The 21,622-nt window shown below is 36.9% G+C and overlaps 1 protein-coding gene across 5 annotated transcripts in view; it reads left to right on the top strand.

Annotated features, from left to right (window-relative positions):
- Kiaa1328 (KIAA1328 ortholog) overlaps window positions 1-21,622 on the top strand; it is a 276,897-nt gene that overhangs the window by 45,387 nt on the left and 209,888 nt on the right. For all 5 annotated transcript variants that reach the window (XR_004768371.1, XM_035440239.1, XM_035440240.1 and 2 more), the window contains one exon: window positions 3,216-3,331. Coding sequence is in view for 4 of the 5 variants with exons in the window: in XM_035440239.1 (XP_035296130.1) it covers window positions 3,216-3,331 (116 nt within the window). In the remaining variant the exon portion in view is untranslated. The remainder of the gene's footprint in view (window positions 1-3,215; window positions 3,332-21,622) is intronic.

The raw sequence follows: 21,622 nt of genomic DNA, 5'->3' as shown, positions 1-21,622 counted from the left end.
TCTACATTCTCATTAAATTCTAGGAAGTCTTTAATTTCTTTTTTTATTTCTTCCTCTACCCAGGAATAGTGCAATTGGGTGTTACTCATTTTCCACTCGAATGTAGGTTTTCTGCAATTCGTATTGCTGTTGAATTCTAGCTTTAATGCATGGTGGTCTGATAAGATACAGGGGGTTATTTCAATTCTTTTGTAGCTGTGGAGGTTTGCTTTGCTGCCAACTATGTGGTCAATTTTTGAGAAGGTTCCATGTGGCGCTGAGAACAAGGTATATTCTTTTGTGTTTGGATGGAATGTTCTTTAGATATCTGTTAAACCCAGTTGGGTCATAACTTCTGTCAGATCCTTTGTTTCTTTGTTAAGTTTCTGTCTGGTGGTCCTGTCTAGTGGTGTAAGGGGGATGTTGAAGTCTCCTACTATAAGTGTGTGTGGTTTTATGTGTGATTTGAGCTTTAGTAATGTTTCTTTTACAAATGTGGGTGCTTTCGTATTTGGGGCATAGATGTTCAGGATTGAGACTTCATCTTGATGGACTTTTCCTGTGATGAGTATGAAATGCCCTTCTTCCCCTCTTTTGATTGCTTTTAGTTTAAAGTCTAATTTGTTAGATATTAGGATTGCTACCCCAGCTTGTTTCTTGAGCCCATTTGATTGGAAAATCTTTTCCCATCCTTTTACTCTGAGATATCGCCTGTCTTTGAAATTGAGGTGTGTTTCTTGTAAACAGCAGAAGGATGGATTCTGTCTTCGTATCCATTCTGTTAGCCTATATCTTTTTATGGGTAAGTTAAGACCATTGACATTTAGGGATAATAATGTCCATTGTTAATTGGTTCTTCTTTGTTTTGGATTTATTGTTGGTGGTGTCATTGGGTGTGGATTTCGCCCCCCTGTTTCTTTTTGCGTTTCATAAAATTAGATTATCTATTGCCAGTGTTTTTGTGAGTGTAGTTATGTTTGTTCGGTTGGAATTTTCCTTCCAGAACTTTCTGTAGTGCTAGATTTGTGGATATGTATTGTTTAAATCTATTTTTGTCATGGAATATCTTGTTTTCTCAATTCTATAGTGATTGAAAGTTTTGCTGGGTCCAGTAGTCTGGGTTGACATCCATGCTCCCTTAGTGCTTGTAGGGTATCTATCCAAGAACTTCTGGTTTTCAGAGTTTCCATTGAAAAGTCGGGTGTGATTCTGATTGGTTTGCCTTTATATGTTACTTGGCCTTTTTCCTTTACTGCTCTTAATATATTCTCTTTATTCTGTAGATTTGGTGTTTTGATTATTATGTGTTGGGGGGACTTCTTTTTGTGGTCCTGTGTGTTTGGTGTCCTGTAAGATTCTTGTACTTTCATAGGCATATCCTTCGGTAGGTTGGGGAAGTTTTCTTCAGTGATTTTGTTGTATATGTTTTCTGTACCTTTGAGCAGTGTTTCTTCACCTTCTTCTATACCTATTATTCTTAGGTTTGGTCTTTTCACGGTGTCCCATATTTCCTGGATATTTTGTGTTAGGGATTTGTTGGACTTGAGGTTTTCTTTGGTTGATGAATGTATATCCTCTAGCGAGTCTTCAATAGCTGAGATTCTCTCTTCCATCTCATGAATTCTATTGGTTATGCTCACATCTTTAGTTCCTGATCGTTTATCCAGCCTTTCCATTTCCAGCATCGCCTCATTCTGTATTTTCTTTATTGTGTCTATTTCAGCTTTCATGCTTTGAACTGTTTCATGAACTTCCTTCACTTGTTTGGATGTTTTTTCTTGGGTTTCTTTAGATTCTTTAAGAGATTTGTTTATTTCTTGAATTTTTTGATTTGTCTTTTCCTCTATTTCATGTAATTTTTTGTTTGCTTTTTCTTCTATTTCTTTAAGGGATTTTCTTGTTTCCTCTTTAAAGGTCTCTATCATCATGCTGAGATAATTTTGAGGTCCATCTCATCTTCATGCTCTGTGTTGGGCTTTTCATATCTTGCTGGAGTGGAGTCCCTAGATTCTGGTGGTGTCATATTGGTCTTTCTGTTGTTGAGTGAAATCTTATTCTGTCTTCTCCCCATATCTTCTTTTAGTGGGTGCAGGTGGGGTCTCTCTATCTCCTCTTGTGACCCAGTGGTCTGTGGGGGCCAGGAATTCAATGTTACAACTCTGGCTGGTCTTGCCTCTCCTGGTAGTCGCCTCACTCGTTGTAGATCGGTTGGCGGAAAGAGATGGAAGAGTGGGGTGTTTCCAGATTCAGGGAGCTCCTTCTTGTCTGTGCGTGTCTACCCCAAGCAAGCGGGCGCAGGCCGGGGGTGGTCGGGGTGAGTAATGGTTTGGGTGGGTGTTGGGTAAGGGCAGAGGCTCACTCACCTTGTTCCTGGGTCAGTAGGTGGAAAGGGATGGAAGAGTGGGGTGCTACCAGATTCAGGGAGCAGGGAGGTCCCCCCTGCCTGGGCATGTCTACTCAAATCCAGCAGGCGCAGGTGGGGGGGTGGTCGGGGTGAGTGATGTTTTGGGTGGGAGTTGGGTAAGGGCAGAGACTCACTCACCTAGTTCCTGGGTCTGTAGGCAGAATCCAGAGTGCTTTTAATATTAAGACAGATAATAGTATCTTACAGAGAAATATAAAATATTCAATGATATTTAAAGTACAATATAAGACTTCAAGAGAAATCTATTCCTTCACGCACCACCATCAGTTCTGTCAGTTAACTCTAAGGGTCTTTTCATGTTAAGTAAGAGGATAGTTTATGGATATTTTGAGGAGGTCATCTCGAGAGTCTACAAAAAATAATAGTGGTATTTTTTATTGCATAAGCTATTGTTTTCCTTCCCAAACATTAAGAAGCCAGCACTGGATGCTCACTCCTGGTCAGAGTTTTTGTCCTCTTTATGGTATCAGTGTAGTTGTTCCCTCCATTTAGATTATGTTGACTAACCTATTGCCTACTCTAAGTGAGATGAAGGGTGAGATGAGATCTTTTATTATTAGTTTGTGGTCTGACACTTCTTCAGTTAAAAATGTAGACCATGATTCTGTATGTTTTTCTTTTGCATATCTTTTAAAATGTGGAGCATAAATGATACAAAGTTGAAGACTTTTTGAGAGAGTAAATTAAAAACACAGACCCTCCCTAAGAATCCTGTGTCAGAAGTGTAGTTTGGGTGAACTAAAGCTGTAGGAATGAGGTTTTATTTTGGGGGACTGTGCATTTTTCCTTCATTTTTTGGTATTTCTCTTAGAGTAAGTGAAGAAAAGGAAGTGACAGAGGAACGGCTGAAAACTGAGCAGGAATCCTTTGAGAAGAAGATTCGTCAGTTGGAAGAACAGAATGAACTGATCATCAAAGAAAGGGAAGATATCCTTTTGAAAGTTACTTTCATTTTTATGTTCAGCAAGTTTAGCTCTTGTATGAAGAAATTGTAAACTCCAGAGAAATAATTGTTCTAATTTATAACAGGGAATAAATCTGCATATGCTGCCATTTCTAGGCAATCAGAAGGACACTTAGCAGCATGTGCTATTGCTTCCTTTGTGCCTGATAAGGCAACCCAGCTGTTCTGCTGCTGTTATTACTCTGAAGCACAGTTTTGTCAACTAAAACAGACAATAAGAAAGTTGGGCTTTACCACAAAATGTTGGGTCTTCATTAAATTCTGCCCCACTACTATAATGGAGGCTTAACTTCCTGATATTTAGATTTCTTCCTAGGTAAAGTTTAAACAGTTCAAAGGAATTCTATTCCGTTATAAACTGTAGAATGAAAAAATATATCTAGAAACCAGAACAACAGCTTATAGAATATGTAGCTGTTGTAGTTGATAAATGCTTACACTAGAGTGTAAAACCAACAGGCAATGTCATAAAGCAGACTACTTTGCAATTTAAAGTTAGAAGTGTTTGTACGTGTGGTGTGGTGTGTGTGTGTGTGTGTGTGTGTGTGTGTGTGTGTGTGTGTGTACCTGTACATACACACCTGCATGCATTGTTTGTACAAACATAAACATATTTTTAAGATTTACTTTTTATTTAAATTATATGTATGTGTGTGGGGCTTCATGTATTTGAGGGCAAGTGCCCATGGAGGCTGGAGGAAATATTCCCTGGAACTGCAGTTACAGTTGGTTGTTAGTCTACCCACCCCCATATTGGTGCAAAGAACAGTAAGCACTCTTAACTATTGAATCTTATCTCTAGCCCAAGTACAAATTTATTTAAATTTAAAGGTTTTACTTAGAAGGATATATGAATTAAAATAACCATACATATGGACTTTCTTTCAGTTAGGTAAAATTACATGACATAGATCAAAAAGAGAAGCAGCTGTCCCTAAACAGAGAATGATAGATCTGCCAGAATGCTTGAAAGAACCATTGTCTTTACTGGCAGTATCATTACTAACTTGGTGGTTATTATTTCAAATTCTGCAAGTGACATACTCTTATATTGACAATAATCATGCACTTAAAAATATTAGAGAAATCTAATCATAACGATAAATTAACTAGCTTGAAAATTATGAAACTGTAACTATAATAAAATGAGTTCTGAACTTGTTTATCACATAGTGGAAGTATTTGGTAGAAAATTAATACAGTTAGAGTTTTTACATTTGCTTTGCAGAGTAGAACATTAATAAGGTTTATTGACTCTACCATAGTAAACTTTAAAGCTTTTTCCCCCATTTTCTTTCTCTTTGTCTTTTTTCTAATTCTGTCTCTCTGTCTCTTTCTATATGTCTCTATCTCTGTCTCTCACTTTCTCTTTCTCTCTGTCTCTTTCTGACTCTGTCTCTGTCTGTCTATCTGTCTGACTCTCTATGCCTCCCTGGATAATCATGTTGGACCTCTTTCTGGTTTGTTTTGACTTCATTTTTTCAAGAATGTCAGCCCTCAGGATAGAGACCATGTTCTGCTGGTTTTCTCTCCATTTCAGAGAAATTCTGTTTACTGAAAATTCATAACACATTTCAGATAGCACTTTCAAAAATAGTAGTTTAGAAATCAAATGACATTTCCATTTTAATGGTCTGTTTTTCACATAATAAGAACTGGAGAGAGATGGCCTCTGGTATTGATTTGTGGTTTTAAGTTAACAGTGTTGGCAGCTCTATAGTTCTAGCTTCTAATGGCTGCTCCAGTTCAAAGGACCCCATTTGAGTTAGGGCAGGAAGAAAGGGCAACTGCAAAGTCCTCTCCATTTAAAAAGAAAAGAACTTTCTCAGGGTGTCCTCTCATCCATCACCTGATAGTCTTTTATGATATTATTGATATTATGTGGTTTTGCTACAGCACAACAGAGTCTGAGAAAGTTAATCACACAGCTTATCTGACTTGGATAGTGTTACAAGCATTTAGGGAGAAGGAGACTGAAGTTAGCCTCTAACTCTGGTAGCAAAATTAGGGGATATAGAACTCACTTTTTCTATAGACAGAATGGAAGAAATATTTTGACCAAAAGTTGCATCAAGGTAAGTTGAGGGAAGAAGTTAAGAGAGATTGGTATTAGAATATTTGAAAGTTTGTATAGCCAGAGTAAGTCCTTTTTTTTATATAGTGTTGTACTTAAGAAACTTATGTAGCTTCCAGGAAGGTAGCCTGTGATTTCTGTGGGCAATGACATTAGTACTCTGTGAAGAATGGTGTTTTCAGTGCTGAAGCTATATAAACTCATCATGCCCATGAAGGGTTTCTTCTGGAAAGCAAAGTGTTAAGACAGCCTAGGGGTATTGAAGTGGTACAGCATTTAGTTTTTCCTAACTTAGTTTAAGACACAATCCTTTACTTCTGCAGCACAAATCGAAAATGATGGCTACTAAATTTAGCTGTGCCCCTTTTGTCTGTGGCTACTTTTGTGCTCTAACTTCCACAAGTAGTTTCAACCAAGACCCTGGAATTCACTTAACCTAAAATATTCATTATCTAGCCCTCTACAGAAGAAGGGAAGGACATCCATGAAGTCATAGGCTTAGAGTTGTTTCATATACAGTAAGCAGGGGGTTGGTATAACCATTTATTTTGAATTGTGAATGAGTACTGAAGTAAATGCTAGGCATTAGCAACAATTAAAATGGATTAGTTAATGCAATCCCTTTAAGACATTTTAAATCATAAATGACAGGTCATGTTTTAAGAAGTTTATTGTGAAAAGGGGAGAAAGAAATGATACAAACAATGATACTCAGGGTTTTTGTTACAAGTATACTGCACAGGTGCAAATCTCCTTAATAGAATAAACCTGTCAGAGGTCAATACAGATGATTTTACAGTACATAAAACTCTATAAAACTTTGAAACATAAAATGAGCTTGTAATTTAAAACAATATACAGATGCATTTATCTATCACACATGAATGGTTCAGACTTTTTCATCTACATGAAGCCAGATAATCTCAGGTCATTTTAAAGTTCATTTCTGTGTGCGGCACTATACCAACAAATTGTAGTTTGGGGTATTTTTAAGGTATGTTATACCAAGTTAGTAATTTTTTAAAGGGCTAATAGCTGATTAACTAAAAGACTAATTCCTTTTTGGAAAAGAAACCTTTTTATATGTTTGCATAAGGATAGGGCATGCAATATATATATATATATATATATATATATATACACATATATATTTCTTTTATTAAAACATAAAAATTCTCGGTAATTTTCAGTCTTTGAACAAAGAACTATTATGCATTAAGACCTCATCAGTATAAATCAATATGACATTTTCAATGCTAAATGGTCTCTTGAAACTTGTAGAACTTTGCCTGACTGAGTGTGTGTGAAAGATGAGAGAATCTGACACTGAATGAGAAATTTGACCAACAGCTCTAATTCTAAAATATGTAGGCATGTGAATATTTTAAGTTTCAGTGTATATATTAATTATAAAACTTAATATTTGAACTTGTGTTTCTAGAAATGATTGACATTGATGGTGTTAGTAAAAGCTTGTAGAAGGAAAGTGAAGTCTGATATCTGGGAGCATCACTGTGAACTGAACTGTGAATGTAGATGTCTGAAGCACAGTGCGTATTAAAAACATTCTTGTTTTCATTGACTGTATGAGAAGGTTAATGAATGATCTGTCACCACTCCCCCTGCCTGTGTGTGTGTGTGTGTGTGTGTGTGTGTGTGTGGTGTGTGTGTGTGTGTATGAGAGAGAGAGAGAGAGAGAGAGAGAGAGAGAGAGAGAGAGAGAGAGAGAGAGTTGCACATGTTCATGTGGTGCATTTGTCCATGCAGATATATGTGGAGGCACCACAGTTAGAGATCAGGTGTTTTACTTAATCACTATCCACCTTTGAGCTTGAAACAGAGTCTCTCACTGAATTTAGAGCTATTTTTGGCTAGACAAACTGGCTAGTGAGCTGAGGCATCTGTCTTTCTCCACCTACTCACCCCTGGGATTATGGTGCATGCTGTTGACAAGCATGCTAGGGATCTGAACTCAGGTTGTAATGCTCACTCAGTAAACACTTTACCAACTGAGCCATTTCCCAAGTACCTGTCCCCCACGATCATAAAATTGGAGATTGAATTCAGTACTGAAGCAAATTTTATACCACTGAGTCATATCTCTACCCTGAAAAGTTACTCCTTTTGTATCTAATATTCCTTTTGTATATATAATGCCTCCTTTGCAGGGTTATTGAAATTTGAAAGGTTCTTTCTTTTACCATGTCTGTAAAGAATCTAACCAGGTTCTATGGTAGGCACCAACTAAAAGGTGGCATTTCTCTTGTGAGCATGGAGGGGATGACTGTTCTCTTTGTTTTCCATTCCTGTGCCCCCTTTCACTAGGACTTGGATGGTTTTTTTATTATATTATACAAGTGCTTGGGTGGCTTCTAAGCTCTGTGGACAGGATCTTAGCCTGTGTCTGTTGGTTGCTCACTGAAGGAAACCAAGACATTTGTTGTTAGTGTTTTTGGGGGGAGAGTGTCTGTTTAGGGTTTTTTTTTTTGTGTTTGTGTGTGTGTGTGTGTGTGTGTTTGTGTGTTGCTGAGTCAGAAACCAAACACCTCCCCCTCTGTTTTTAAATTTAATTCTTTTAAAATTTTTACATGTAGATATTTTATTCATATCCATTCCCTCATTCCCTTTAATTTCTCCCATGTTCCCAGGATGCATCTTACTTCCAACTTGATGCTCTATATGTGTATGTGTCTCTGTGTGTGTGTGTGTCTGTGTGTATGTCTGAGAGAGAGAGAGAGATTGAAATTGAATCTGTTTATTTGCTGTGAATGTACACATGTGTATGTGGTCATCCGCTGAGATATAGACAATAGTGGCCATCCCCTAAGTAAAGGTGCCTCTCCCCCAGCTCCTTCCCACTCCATGGTGGAGTCATTCTCCCTCCCTGATGAATTTTTAACTGGCTTATGCAGGTCTTGTGAGGGTAACCAAGGCTCCTGTTAGTTCATCTGTACAGCAGCCATATCTTGTGCAAGGAACAGCATTTCAGAGCTATCGTCTTCATTTCTGCTCCTTTATTTTCCCTACCCACTCTTCCACTACAATCCCCGAACCTTGAGTGTGGGAGTTGATACATAGTTGAGAACTCACTGCCACCTATTTTTAGTTATTTAAACAGCTTTGACCACCCCCATCAAGTGGCTCACAACCACTTGTAACTCCAGCTTCAAGGGATCTGACTCTCTCCTCTGGCCTCCATGGGCCCTGCACAAATGAAAAAGACACATATACGTATAAATAAAAAAAATGAATCTTTAAAGAAAAGTACTACAGGTACTGTGTTGCTTGAGGCCATTTTGCTTGCTGCATGATGCTGTGTGAATCTGCTAGATCTGTGACCATAATGATTTTGTATGTTGTCATGGAAGGTCATTGTAAGTCAGAATTAACAACAGACAGAATAATTCTTTCTGTTAATCTTGTGGGGGAAATAATCCCATTTCAGGGGAAAAACTGATTATTACTGGTTACTTTTGTTGTTTTTTAAACCTTTCACTGTTGAAGATTATTTTTTTAGGCTAGGTGTTAGTATTCAGGCATCTGTACTGGCCTGCCTGTGGGATCCTGACAGGATATGCTCTTAGTTGCTGCCACTAAGAACACCATCTGTTCCCCTGTGCCTGTTCACTATGATCCCTTTTAAAAGGGCCTTGCCCACCTCCATCCTCCTCCTCCTCCTCCTCCTCCTCCTCCTCCTCCTCCTCCTCCTCCTCCTCCTCTTCTTCTCTCTCTCTCTCTCTCTCTCTCTCTCTCTCTCTCTCTCTCTCTCTCTCTCTCTCTCTCTCCCTCTTTCCTTTCTCCTGCTGCTCCTGTCCTTGGCTGGTCTCTCCCTCCCCTTTTCCCTTTTTATGATCCCTTTTCCTAATTAAAAAAAAAAAAAACCTGCTTGAATCCTGTTACATGGCGTCTTCTCCAGCATGCTGCTTTTCTTAAATTACAACTGTCGGCATATATCTCAGTGACAGAGTGCTTACCTAGTTTATACAAGGTCCTAGATTCAGTCCTATATAAGTAGATAAATAAGATTATTATCTCTTAAAAGTATTTAGATACTAATGCTAACTACAGGATGGGGGAATTGGTAGCATTTTTAAAATAGAAAATAAGGTATTTTATATTAACCTATCTGTATACTTTCATTTCAGTTGAGCCCATACTGGATGTTACTAATTGATAGCAGGCTGTCTGTACACTTGGTTTTTCTGGAACTAATCCAGAAAATAGTAACAAGTACTCCTATGTTATCCTGCTTGCCTATGTATGTACTGTCCCTATGAGAGAGTTCTTGAGGTTGCCATATAAATTCATTGCCTGGTATCTGTACATTTAATCCAATCACAGCTTAGAAACAAAATTGTAAGTAGCAAATAGAGCTGCAGTGAAAATATTGAAAGTAAAAGGTGACTGGAAGACTTAAAAACACATACAAACTGAGGATAGCCAGTAGTCTAGAGCTCTAACCCCCTGGATATGATGTACAGACTTTAGTATTAAATGAAGCAATTATGTAACAGGTCTCATGATTTTGAGGCATCAAGATAACACTGTTATTTTCTGTTCTTTTTAGTACTTCCATCATTAAACATGTTACATTTGCATGTTCCTGTCATGACCAGAGCACTTTCCCATACCTTTCCTTCTTTGTGACAACCAGATGAGTTAGGTAAAGTAGACCATACATGCCCACTCTCTCCATTATGCTAAATTCTTTTAGCATTGGTGAAGCACACAATATCAGTGACCCTCTATTGTACCAACTGTTTTCTATTGAAGCATAACTTTATAAAAATGTATACTATGTATCTATTTTGTATTTTGAACCTGCAGTGTTTAAAGCCATATTTATGTAAGAGAGCACATAGGGAAGCTATGTTGTACAGATTCTTGTTTTGACTTGAGTCTTTTTTGTGTTCCCTATGACACATTCTGAGCTCATTGCCCTTTTTGGTGTCCCTCACTGCATTCCTGCATGATTGTAGCAATTTTTGTGTCTGTTTCTATTGTCTCCTGTTCTTTGAGACTGTTTCATTACTGTTGCCAGATTAACCTTTCTTAAAACCTAGATTTATTATATCACTTGCCTTTTAATACCTTTCTATAGTTTTATATGATTTAAAAGATCAAATGGATTGTTTTTTCAGAACTGGTAATGGAACCCAGAGCCTCAAATACACTAACAAGTGCCAGACCACTGAGCTGTATCCCCAGACTCACTTTAAAAACAAGTTTGAAAGAGTATCTAGCTAAGCTTTCTCAGACAGAATTTATACTCAGCCTCTAATCCAGGAAGGCTTTGAACATGAAATGAGCGTGCCTCAGCCTCTTTATTATTTGGCCCAGTTTCAAATGGGTCCTGATTTTGACATTCAAGTCTGGCATTACTAGTGTCAAATGACACATGACCTTCCTTTTGATGGCCCCTTATGTAGTCCTACAGACTACCTAGAAGAGTGTTTGATTTTCCCCACTTCCTATAGTTTTCTTCTATTTCTTTTTCTAGATATCTTTAAAACACTATTCTCAATAAGTTATATTTACAGTTTTTGAAGTAATTTAAAATGATGCTATCTTCCCTAATTTGTGTGTCTTCCTGTTCTTTAGCCTCCGTGCTATACTTGGAATGGTTCTTGGTTTAGTTTTTTCTAATTATTTAAATGATACATTTTTGTGTGCATGCATGTGTGTATATATCAGCATACATGTGAAGTCTGAAGACAACTGGCAGGATCAGATCTCTCCTTTCATTATGTGTCCCCAGGGATGGAACTCAGGTGGTCAGGTTTGGTAGCAAGTTCCTTTATTCACTAAGCCATCCTGCTGAATTGAAGACTTGGAACCAAATCTTGGCCTTTAAATTTGTCTTTTTTGTACCAATATGACTAAAGAAGTTGTGAGACAAATGAGCATTACAATGGCATTTTAGGAAGAATCCAATTTGCAACAGCTTTGTGCTTGAGTAAGGGTGAAAAAATGAAGGCTGTGAGGAAGAGACAGTTTTTGGCTAAAGGGGAACCTTTATTTCTTTGGAGCAATGATTTTTTGGGTTGTTATAATTTTAGCCCTTTCCCCTGTGTTCTGGGCTTTGCATGTTCATTTATTATTTGTTATTGTAGCATTTGTTGTAGACTAAACTGTTTGTCCCAAATTTGTCCATTGAGGCTTTAATGCCTGGTGTGACTATAGCTGAAGATTCTTTAGGAGACCTTCAGATTAAATGAGGTCACAATAGTGGGTGTGCCCTGATCATGTAGAACTTGAGATCCCAGGTTGCCTGCCCACCAGTGTAGCCATAAGGCAACTCATAAGACAGCACATACTAAACTCAACCTGGATGCTGGGATGTCTGGGCCAGAACTGTGAGAGAATCAACTGTTGCTTAAGCTGCTTAGACTTGGCTATGGAAGTCTGAGTAAAGTAGGAAAGTATTAAAAGGCACACCATTCTCTGGTAGCTGTTCCTCAGTATAAGGTAAAAGATCCATTTAGCGTATTTGTTAAAAAGTTGTACTTCTAAACTTTATTGTGCTTTCAGGTGTCATTCTCTATCATATTCTGTACCTTTACTCCCCTGGCTAGGTTTTTGGACATACATTTTTACTATTACTGTAAGCGTTACAGCTTGGATTGAAAGGTATCCTGGCAGTCAGGAGCCAAGGAGTACCACAAAGTCACAACACACACCACACAACAAACCTCACACAAGAGATTTATTGGGAGAGAAAAGACCAGGAGGGTGGTGGCTGTGTTGGTATCCTGGGCCAGAAACAGCAGAGAGAACTGAGCAGAAGGCGGGGATTATAGAATTTCTTGGGTAGGGGGTAGAACTTTTAGGATGAAACTTTCCAGGGTACAGATCGGTGGGATTTCAAGGCCAAAATTGGGTTTTTTACTCTGTAGGGTGGGGGCAGGGTCCAGCAGTTACAATGTTCTGTGGGTGGAACCTGGCAGTTGGAAGTCCTCGGGGGAGGCTTACAATTATTCAATACTATTCTAGGTATGCTTTTACTGATTCTCTGGCTTAATGGCTGGAAAAGTGTCTGTGGGTATACACTTTTATAATAAGTTTTCATTTCTAGGCTTGGTTTTTCTTTCTTGTAATGGCTGAAAACCTCCAGATATGAGTCCAGAGAACAATTTCTTTATTGCTTTACAGTGAAAGAAGCTGAAATTCAGATAGTTATCATTGGTATTATAGCTGTAGAGTTTATATGGCTCTCTTGGTTAGGACAACCATTTCTTTTCACTGTTCGCATGTAAATGCAGTAAATTGAACTTAAAACAAAACTTAGCCTGTGCGTATTCTATATTACATGTATAACTATATATTATCTGACATATATAAATTTCTGTGACTTTTTAAAATGATAGTTCTAAGTATGTTGTATCAAATCTATATAGGGTCATATGAAATTACTTAGGAAAGTTCCAACAATTCTTGCATGAGTAAACATACTTTCATTGAATCAATTTTACAATACTTATTGTTCATAAAGTTCATTATTCTGTTTAGCCTTTCATGTTACCTATCGTCCATAAAGGGCTCTTCTGACATACCTCTTCAGCTATGTCCATTTGGCTTTCACAATACAGATGGTAGTACTTTCACTTCAGTTACAGACCTTAACAGTAACTTTTGTTTTTTAAAACTTATACCCAATATTCACTATTTAAGAGGTCTTTAATTTTTCACAAGTCTAAATACAGTTATGGTATAGTCATCATGGCCTTCCTCCAGTTTATTATCTTTTCTTAATACAGGTTGACATTAATATTATCAGAAGTGTTTGGGGCCAGAAAATTTTCAGTTTCAAGCTTCCTAGATTTTAGTCTGTTTGCACAAGTTATGAGTTAGTTATAAATGGCTAGTCTAAAACCTGAAATAAGTTCTCCAAGAGGACTGCCCTGCTTGGAAGGTTTCAAGGTTGACTTAGCACTCCTCAGTCTGTATAGACATTCTGGATTCTGAGCTTGTTTTTCTTACATTCTCAGGCATGTGCAGAGCAGAGTGAAGGAGAGAAAGCGCTTCTGTGTAATAGTCTCAGAAAGTAGAGGAGGCTGAATTACTAGCTGTTGTCTGATGAATTTCCAGAATTTAAAGAATAGATTCTTGCGGGTGAGGGGCTGCTACAGAAACTGAGATTGGAAATAGTAATTTCCCTCACAAGAAGCTTACATTCCAAAGAGACAAGCAATAAAGGGAACCTATGATATGGTGATGAAAGAGAATAGTCATTAGTTAAGTACAGAGAAAAAAGCTTTCAGATGTCTACCTGTGTCTCATAGGAATAGCTCCAAGGCATCAGTGTGCCAAGCTGTAAAGATCAAAGGACTGGTTTAAGTCGAGAGGTAAAGTTAGCAAGAGAAAGTTTTAATATGGCGGTATGCATATTCAATGGGAGAAATTGTAATGCTTAGAAGAATATTCAGTGTATAACATCATGCCATCACTTGAGATGGCAGAAAACTAATTTGACATGTTGCTAAAGCAGCTTTTTTCTCATTAAATAAAAATTGTGTGAAGGATATTGTTTGTAAAACATTATTAAATTAGGAATGGAATATCTCAGCTATGACTAATCTTAATGTGTGACATAACAGGAAGCTCTATAGTGTTTGGGAAAGAGACTTGTGCTAAATGTCATACATCTGAGCCATATGGCTTTGAATAAAGCAGCCTCTGTAAATCTTCAGTTTATTGTATATAATGTGCCAGCAGTATCTGAACAATTTTAAAAAAAAAGATGACCAAATGAAACAATATGTAAGTATTCTATCTTACGTGAGATGTTTTCAACAAAGTTCACAGCATATAAAATGATGTGAAGAAAGGTTTAATAAGGTCTTGCAAAACCAAAAAATAATTTGCTTTCTCATTTTTGAGATGATTCAAGTTTTAAAGGAAAACATGTTTTAATGGTGTGATAGAGCAGCCCTTCAATTTGTAAGTAGTTGTAAAGAAGTCATTGATAAGAGAAGTTGGCTGGGAATTGCTAGAGAGTCTCAGCATCATAGGCTTCTCTGATGAGGCACAAAGAAATCTCAGAAAGATGCAGGAGCTGGGCAGTGCCATGGTTGGGGTTGAACCTGCACTGGAAGGTTGCATCACTCTGTCAGAATCTGGCTTCCTTGAGCATACAAGCATCCCAGGAAGAGTAATCAAACCAATGTGTTTACTTAGTTCATGTAGAAGACAGTCTGGTCCTAGCATTCTAGAATCATAAGTCCATACCTAGGGAGCCATACATTTTCTGTCTTGGCAGTCAGAGATTTCACCTCTTGTGTGATCATTGTAGCTAGCAGCAGTGTAGCCTTCCCATTTTGAAGTTTGTTCTCAGTTTGGTTTAAATTTTACATTTTTATTGTTAAATTTAGAAATACATTTGATTTCTATATATTTATTTTATGAGTTTTAACCTTCCTAAATTCTTTATTATTCTAGTAGTTCTATATTTAAAACAATGTCAATTGTCAAATAAAAGCAATTTTTTTCTGTCTTCCATTTCTTTTTCTTGCTGAAGTGTCTCCAGTTATGTGTAAAGTAGATATGCCTGAGAGAACATCCTTGTCTTGTTCTGTATCATACGCAGCATACATATCCATCCTTAAGTTTGGCATTGGCCAAGCCGGGCGTTGGTGGCGCACGCCTTTAATCCCAGCACTCGGGAGGCAGAGGCAGGTGGATCTCTTTGAGTTTGAGACCAGCCTGGTCTACAAGAGCTAGTTCCAGGACAGCCTCCAAAGCCACAGAGAAACCCTGTCTCGAAAAACCAAAACCAAAAAAGAAAAAAAAAAAAAGAAAGAAAAAGAAAAGGTTTGGCACTGGCCAATGGTAACAGCCTTTGTACCCACCTTTTTGTTTCTTGAAGTTTTATCATACTCATCATTTGCTTTTTTTTTTTTTCCAGTTTTAAAAATCATGAGTGGATGTTGATTTTTCATAGTACTTTACAGTAGACTATTTCCCTCAGACATAGTTTGTATCTTGTGTGCTACTGCATCCTTAGACTATAGTAGAGACTGCTGTTCTTGGCATCAGTAATATCTGTTACGTGAATGAGTTACTAAACCAGTATTTCTTGCTCAGAGAACACCTCACTCCTGACAGCACGTTACACTTCACTACAAAGACTGCCTTATCTGGCATTCTGCCATCACCTGGTGGTAGATACAAATTACAATAAAAGTTTCTCTAATAACTGTAAGGGCTGAAAGGACAATGAATTCATGTGAGAGCTATACTTATTAAATAAACACATACTCAGCTTATATTAGCAAGAGTATATCTGAGATCTACTAACTGTATTTTACATTAACTTCTGAAGGGATTTGTTTTCCTACCTGCTACAAAAAGATGAATGGTCAGTTAAGTTACATTTACAGAAACAGAATAGAGTACAATAGTTGACAGGAGAGTGAGAGCAAAGACATTTTCTGTGTTTGAATTCTCACTTGGTCAGCATTTCCTTACTGTTAGGTTCCAGCTAAACCAGAATTTTAAAGAGTGGGAATTTTCCAGTTTCTTATTATCTTATGCTAAATACTTAACATATTAGAAGAAAGTCCACCTTGTTGCCAAGTGTAAGTGTAAGATGGTTTATTCCTAAAAATCCAATCTTGTGGTTGCACAGTATTCACTGAAAGATAATGTGGAATGGATTTATCTGTTAAAACAGACAGTGTCTTGGATCGAAGCCATCTGTTGTTCACATTGTTCAAATTGCCACCATATATTTTTATTTCTTAGACTCCCTCTACAAAAAGGACCAGAGCCATATGTTAAAATATATTAGTAAAGGTTTTACAAATATAATTCAAATATTAAAATCCTCCCGTTGATGTCGAAATGGTGAGCCTTGTGAAATATTAAGAAATTTGCCAAAGGATTCTTCTGTCATCCCAACAAAATGCCCTAGGGTGACAGTGTTAGGAGTATTGTTTTAGCAATAAAGATTATCATGTGGATATGTTCCCTAGAAGGCCCCATGGTGGTAATACCCCTAGATTTTGTCTTTAAAGAAAACTGCTGAGAGGCAATAATTTTTTTTGTACGTGTCCCATTTTCATTAATGCATGGTAATTGATGGAGTTGCAGTGACTCGTAGCAGTAATGAGTTCTAAACATAATAACGCACTCTTTTCTAATAAGTGAGCACTGCTGGGGTTTAAAAGCATACTAAATCAGTTGCTTTAGTATGAATTTATTAGTTTTTTTCAGCATTAGCTTTAATAGTAGTTATTTACATAAGCGTACATCCCATTAACCGCCATCAGGGCTGGAAAACATGCTGAACTGTTCATATTTTCATATAATTATTGAACATAATGGTTTCATTTGCATTTCTAAACAGTGATGTTTCTGTCAGCCTTGGAAATAGTGTCTTTACGCAGTCCCTATTTCACATCCACTTATTTGACATCGTTAAATTTTATGCTAATGTGCTTCCCTAGAATATCATCAGTAGGACAGATGCTTGTGCTTTAATATACAAATCAGGCATGCCTTCCCATCCCCCAAAATTGCAGAAGACATTTTTAAAAATCTGCACTTTTTGATATAGAGTCCATCTTTATATAAATATGTTTATGAAGTAAAACTTTTAGGGTTAAATGTTATAATCTGGTAGTCTCTTCAGAATGCTTTATTATAAAGCTATCTGCCTGACTGGGTTAGTTCTGTTGTCTTGCATGAGGAGATAAATCTTAATAAAGATCTTGAGGCTTATGAATATTTAGAATATTCTGCTTCTGAAATGTTGATATTGAATGTAGGTTTTTCCACTCTTTTGAATACTACAGGTCACAGTGTTAGCTTTTAAAGTGTTCTCTGTGTTTTTGTTCCTTTACTCTCTTAACCTGAGTTGTAAACTTTCTGCTGGAAGCTTTTATGTTAATGCTATTAGACATCTTAGCCTCTGGAGCATTTATAAAGCCTTGAGTGTGAGAATATGAGTCATTTGGTAGGGAAGGATGTCAAGGGAAGTAGCAGAATACAGAAGGGTGCTTTGTCAACAAATTCCTTGACAATTGGTTATCTGTGTGTACAGTCAGCTTCTGTGTCTCCTGCAGTTGGGGATGCTTTGTGAGTGCTGCCAGCCAGTTGACTGGGAAGTAAATGGTAAACAGCAGCAATCAGTCACACAGTTGTTTTGAGTTGTTTGAGGTTTTATCACAGAAGAGATGATCATTGAAGCCTCTAAAATTTTTGGTAGGTCTCACCTCTTCTTGTCTTGTATTCTGACAAGTAGGGCAGCATTCTGTTGTTGACACTTACTGGACCTGCAGTGCTGGAGCTGACTCTGCATAGTGTAAAACGCAAGGCTGGCAGTCTTGCAAGGCAGAGCAAGAAGCAGCTTTGAGAAGAGTTCTTGCCCCAAATTACCTGCTAAAAATAAATCAGAACTGCTCTAGCCCAAAACTGATACAGCATAGTTGTTTGGATAGGAATGTGATTTGGCTTAACAGGTCAAGAGGCAACTGAAATTTTTGCAAGGACTTCTATTTTGGGGGGAGTCGTGAATAAAGAAATACAGTAAGAATGGTACACAAGCTACTAGATGGGTATCAAGCTAATCATTTTCATCCCAGCTTTTTGTGAATTTTCTATATGATCTAAAATAAGTCCCAAACTAGTAGTTCTCACAATTACAAAATCCGAGTTATATTTAAAATCTTGGGCAGGAAGAAAAGGAAAAGTAGTCCTTCTCATCAGCAGATCTGTTGCCACAGCAAGCATTATATATGATAGTGTAGGGGGGTGGTAGATGATGGAAGAAAGCACTACTTGCAAGCTTGGCTGACTAATCTCTGGAACACCAGTAAAGATGAAAGGAGATAACTGACTCTACCAAATTACTCCCTGAGCTCCTTTCACATTCTGTGGCACTCCATTGCCCCCCCCCCCAAAAAAAACAGCAAATAAAGTTTTTTAAAGTTTAATTTTAATCTTAAAAGTCAGACTATCTTTCGAGGCAAGAGTGGTTTTGCTCCTTCCAAAGACCCCTTTAGCACCAAGTTGTTGCTGTAGTTGATGGGAACAGTGGTTTGCTACAGAAGAGGAGAAATATCCCTGTCACCAAAGCATAGCATTATGCTTTTCCTCCTGTACATATTTCTTCCTCTTCTGGAAAACTTAACAATAAAATCAAAATTTTCAGGACCACGATGTTTGCTCTGATGATTGACCTGTAATGCTTACTTTCATAGCCGAGGAATTGAGTGCACAGGATTGTTTCCAGCCCAACCTCAGAAGAGAACACTGTTTTGTAGCAGTTTCTGTATAGTTTTTGAAGTTCAAAATTCTAAGTTGTGTTAGATATCAGCCATAAGGTATCAATTCGTTTAGAGGAGTTCAAGTTTTAGTAGTATTGATTTTCTTTTTTACGGCTTGGAGAACAGAATTACCACCTCATTTTTAGAGGTAGCAAACTGCTGAGGAACTTGATCCTGAGGTCTGAGCTCTTCCAGTTCTGTAAGGCTGCAGGGACTCTGGGAACTATCTGTACGTAGCACTGGGTAAGGAAACTTTTGTAAATGGAATTTATGTTACACTGCATATATTTTCTTTATTTTCCCATCATTAGCATGCAGAGATATTTACAAGTATATGTGTTACTTGTTTCTTAATTCTGTCTGGTGCTAATATTTACGGGTATAAAAACAGACTTTATATACTGCTTGATAATTGAATTATTAGTTAAAAATCTGATCTACAAATGTCCTATGTGGAATATTTGGAGATAATATCAGATATTGCTTCATTCTTGAAATCAGTGTGTGGCATAATCCTGTTTTCAACTAATCATTGCTTGAATTGCAAAACAGATGAAAATTGATATAATTTGACATGAGTAAAAAAAATTATATCTTTTTCATTTAGTTTGTATGATCAATAGTATTATATTTAAAGTAAAATTAACATCTCTTAAACATCAACAGAACAATCATCTAAAAGATGTTTAATGGTTTTAATGGTGGGAAAGGACAGAGAGAACTCAAAAGGAAATCTCAAATAAATGTGATTTTAGGAAAAATGTTGGGACTTTACCATGGATCTAATTTAGTGTTTAGACCACTTCTGTTCTGCTAAGACAGGTAGGTAGAAAACTTTATGATGTGCTTGCAATTCTGATTCCTTCCCTGGTCAATGAAAATAATAGTATGTGCTTTAGTCTGCTGATTGTGAAGATTAGAGATACTGATACTGCTTTGCACCATGACTACATACATCAGAATAACCTCAAGTCGTTCCTGTTCCTGCCTTTGTAGTAGTGGGAATACCTAAAGTGACTATTATTCTTTCATATTTAGTTTTTTGGGTCCTCTAATATACCTCATAGACTTAGAATGTGAACCTTACCAGCAACACCTTGGGCATTGCTGAAGATGCAAGGTCTCATGCTATACTTTATTTTTCCAGAATCTTCATTGAAACAAGATCCCCAGTGATCTATACATTAAAAGCTATTTGAAATGAAGGATGCTTTGTTTTAGGAGATATGGGCAGTGGGAAATGTTTATTCTTTTGTGTTTTATTTTATTTGCTGAAACTGGGTCTTGCTATTTAGCTCAGGTTGCCTTTAAACTTGTGATCCTCCTGCCCCAACACTGCTAGTGCTGAGATTATACTTGTGCATCACCACACCCAGCTGTTTTGCTGTCTTTTTCTAAGCTCTCACTTTCAAATATGTAGTGTTGGATGATTATAGGGAGCTATCTGCTGTTCAGTAGATTGTTCCTCAAGTGTTAAATTTATGGTCCAAAGCTTTCCTTTTATGTTTATTTTTTAATATCCAGTTGTTCTATCATTTACTAAGAAAGGGATATTGAAACCTATATGTTTGATTATGAGTTTATCCATATATCTTTGCAGTGCTATCTGGTTTTGCTTTGTACATTTTAAAGTTACGTTTTCAGATGCATAAAACTTTGAGATTGTTATTTTTGTATAATGAATTGACTCCTTTGTCATTGTGCAACAGCCTTATTTATCCCAAGTGATATTGCTTGCACTGAAATCTACACTTTCTAAGATATATTGACCTATTTTAGCTTCTTTTGAGTAGTGTGAGCTTGGTAATTTTTTTCTATCCTATAATTTTTAAACAGTTATATCTTAATATTCAGAGCACATTTCTTGTGGTCAACATATATGCAAATCATTGTATTATCATTGGCAAGTTCAGAACTGTTGGTGTGAACCTGCCTGTTTTTAAGGCTTTGTGTTCTGTTAATTTGTGTATATTTCTTCAACAATCCAGTAGATAACTGGCTTTATGGCAAGTACTGAAATTCTATAATACAAATCTTTCAACTTTATTCTTCCTTTTCAGAGTTGCTTTACCTATTCTTAATCTTCATATTAAGTTAGAATTACCCTGCTGATACCTTCACAAAGCTTGGTAGAATTATAATTTAATCATAGGTTATCTATCTACCTACACATATCTATATATATACATATATATGAATATATATATATATATATATATATATATACATCTGTGTACCACTATACCTCTTCAAATACCCTACAATTTTTAAATTGTCTTTAAAAACTACTTAAAGGCTTATACAGGCATCGTAGAGTTTATAGATCTTAATATGTTATATCATAATAATATATTAAAAATATTCATCTCTAGTTTTAGTTTAAAAAAAGTAAGGTCATAAATGATGTCTTAGTCACTTTGCTATTTCTGTGAAGAGACACCTTGACCAAACCAAGTCTTATGAAAGAAAGCATTTAATTGAGGGCTTGCTTACAGTCTCAGACACTTTGTCCATTATCATCATGGTGGGAGTGTGGTGGCAGGCATTCATGGTGCTGGAGAAGTAACTGAGAATTATACATTGTAATCAGCAAGAAGATAGAGAGCTTAGGCCTGGACCTTTGAAACCTCAAAGTCCACCTTCATTGACACACTTCCTCCAACAAGGCCACACCTACTTCAACAAGGCCACACCTACCTCTGCTGGGATTAAAAGCGTGTGCAACTAATGCCTGGCTAGATGACAACATTTTTAACCATAAAGTTTCATTCAGTTTGTTGAAGTTAAGAAACTTCAGTAGTTTGTGTCTTTCTTTCAAGGAATTTTTCCATTTCTCCCATGATTACAGATTTATATATATGAAGTTGGAGTAGTATAGGATGAAATAGATTATTATATTAATTTTAAGTAAC

This window comes from Cricetulus griseus, chromosome 2 (assembly GCF_003668045.3).
Source record: "Cricetulus griseus strain 17A/GY chromosome 2, alternate assembly CriGri-PICRH-1.0, whole genome shotgun sequence".
In the NCBI taxonomy this organism is placed as follows: Eukaryota; Metazoa; Chordata; class Mammalia; order Rodentia; family Cricetidae; genus Cricetulus; species Cricetulus griseus.
The sequence above is the reverse complement of the archived record's forward strand: the minus strand, read 5'-3'. Positions and strand labels throughout refer to the sequence as shown.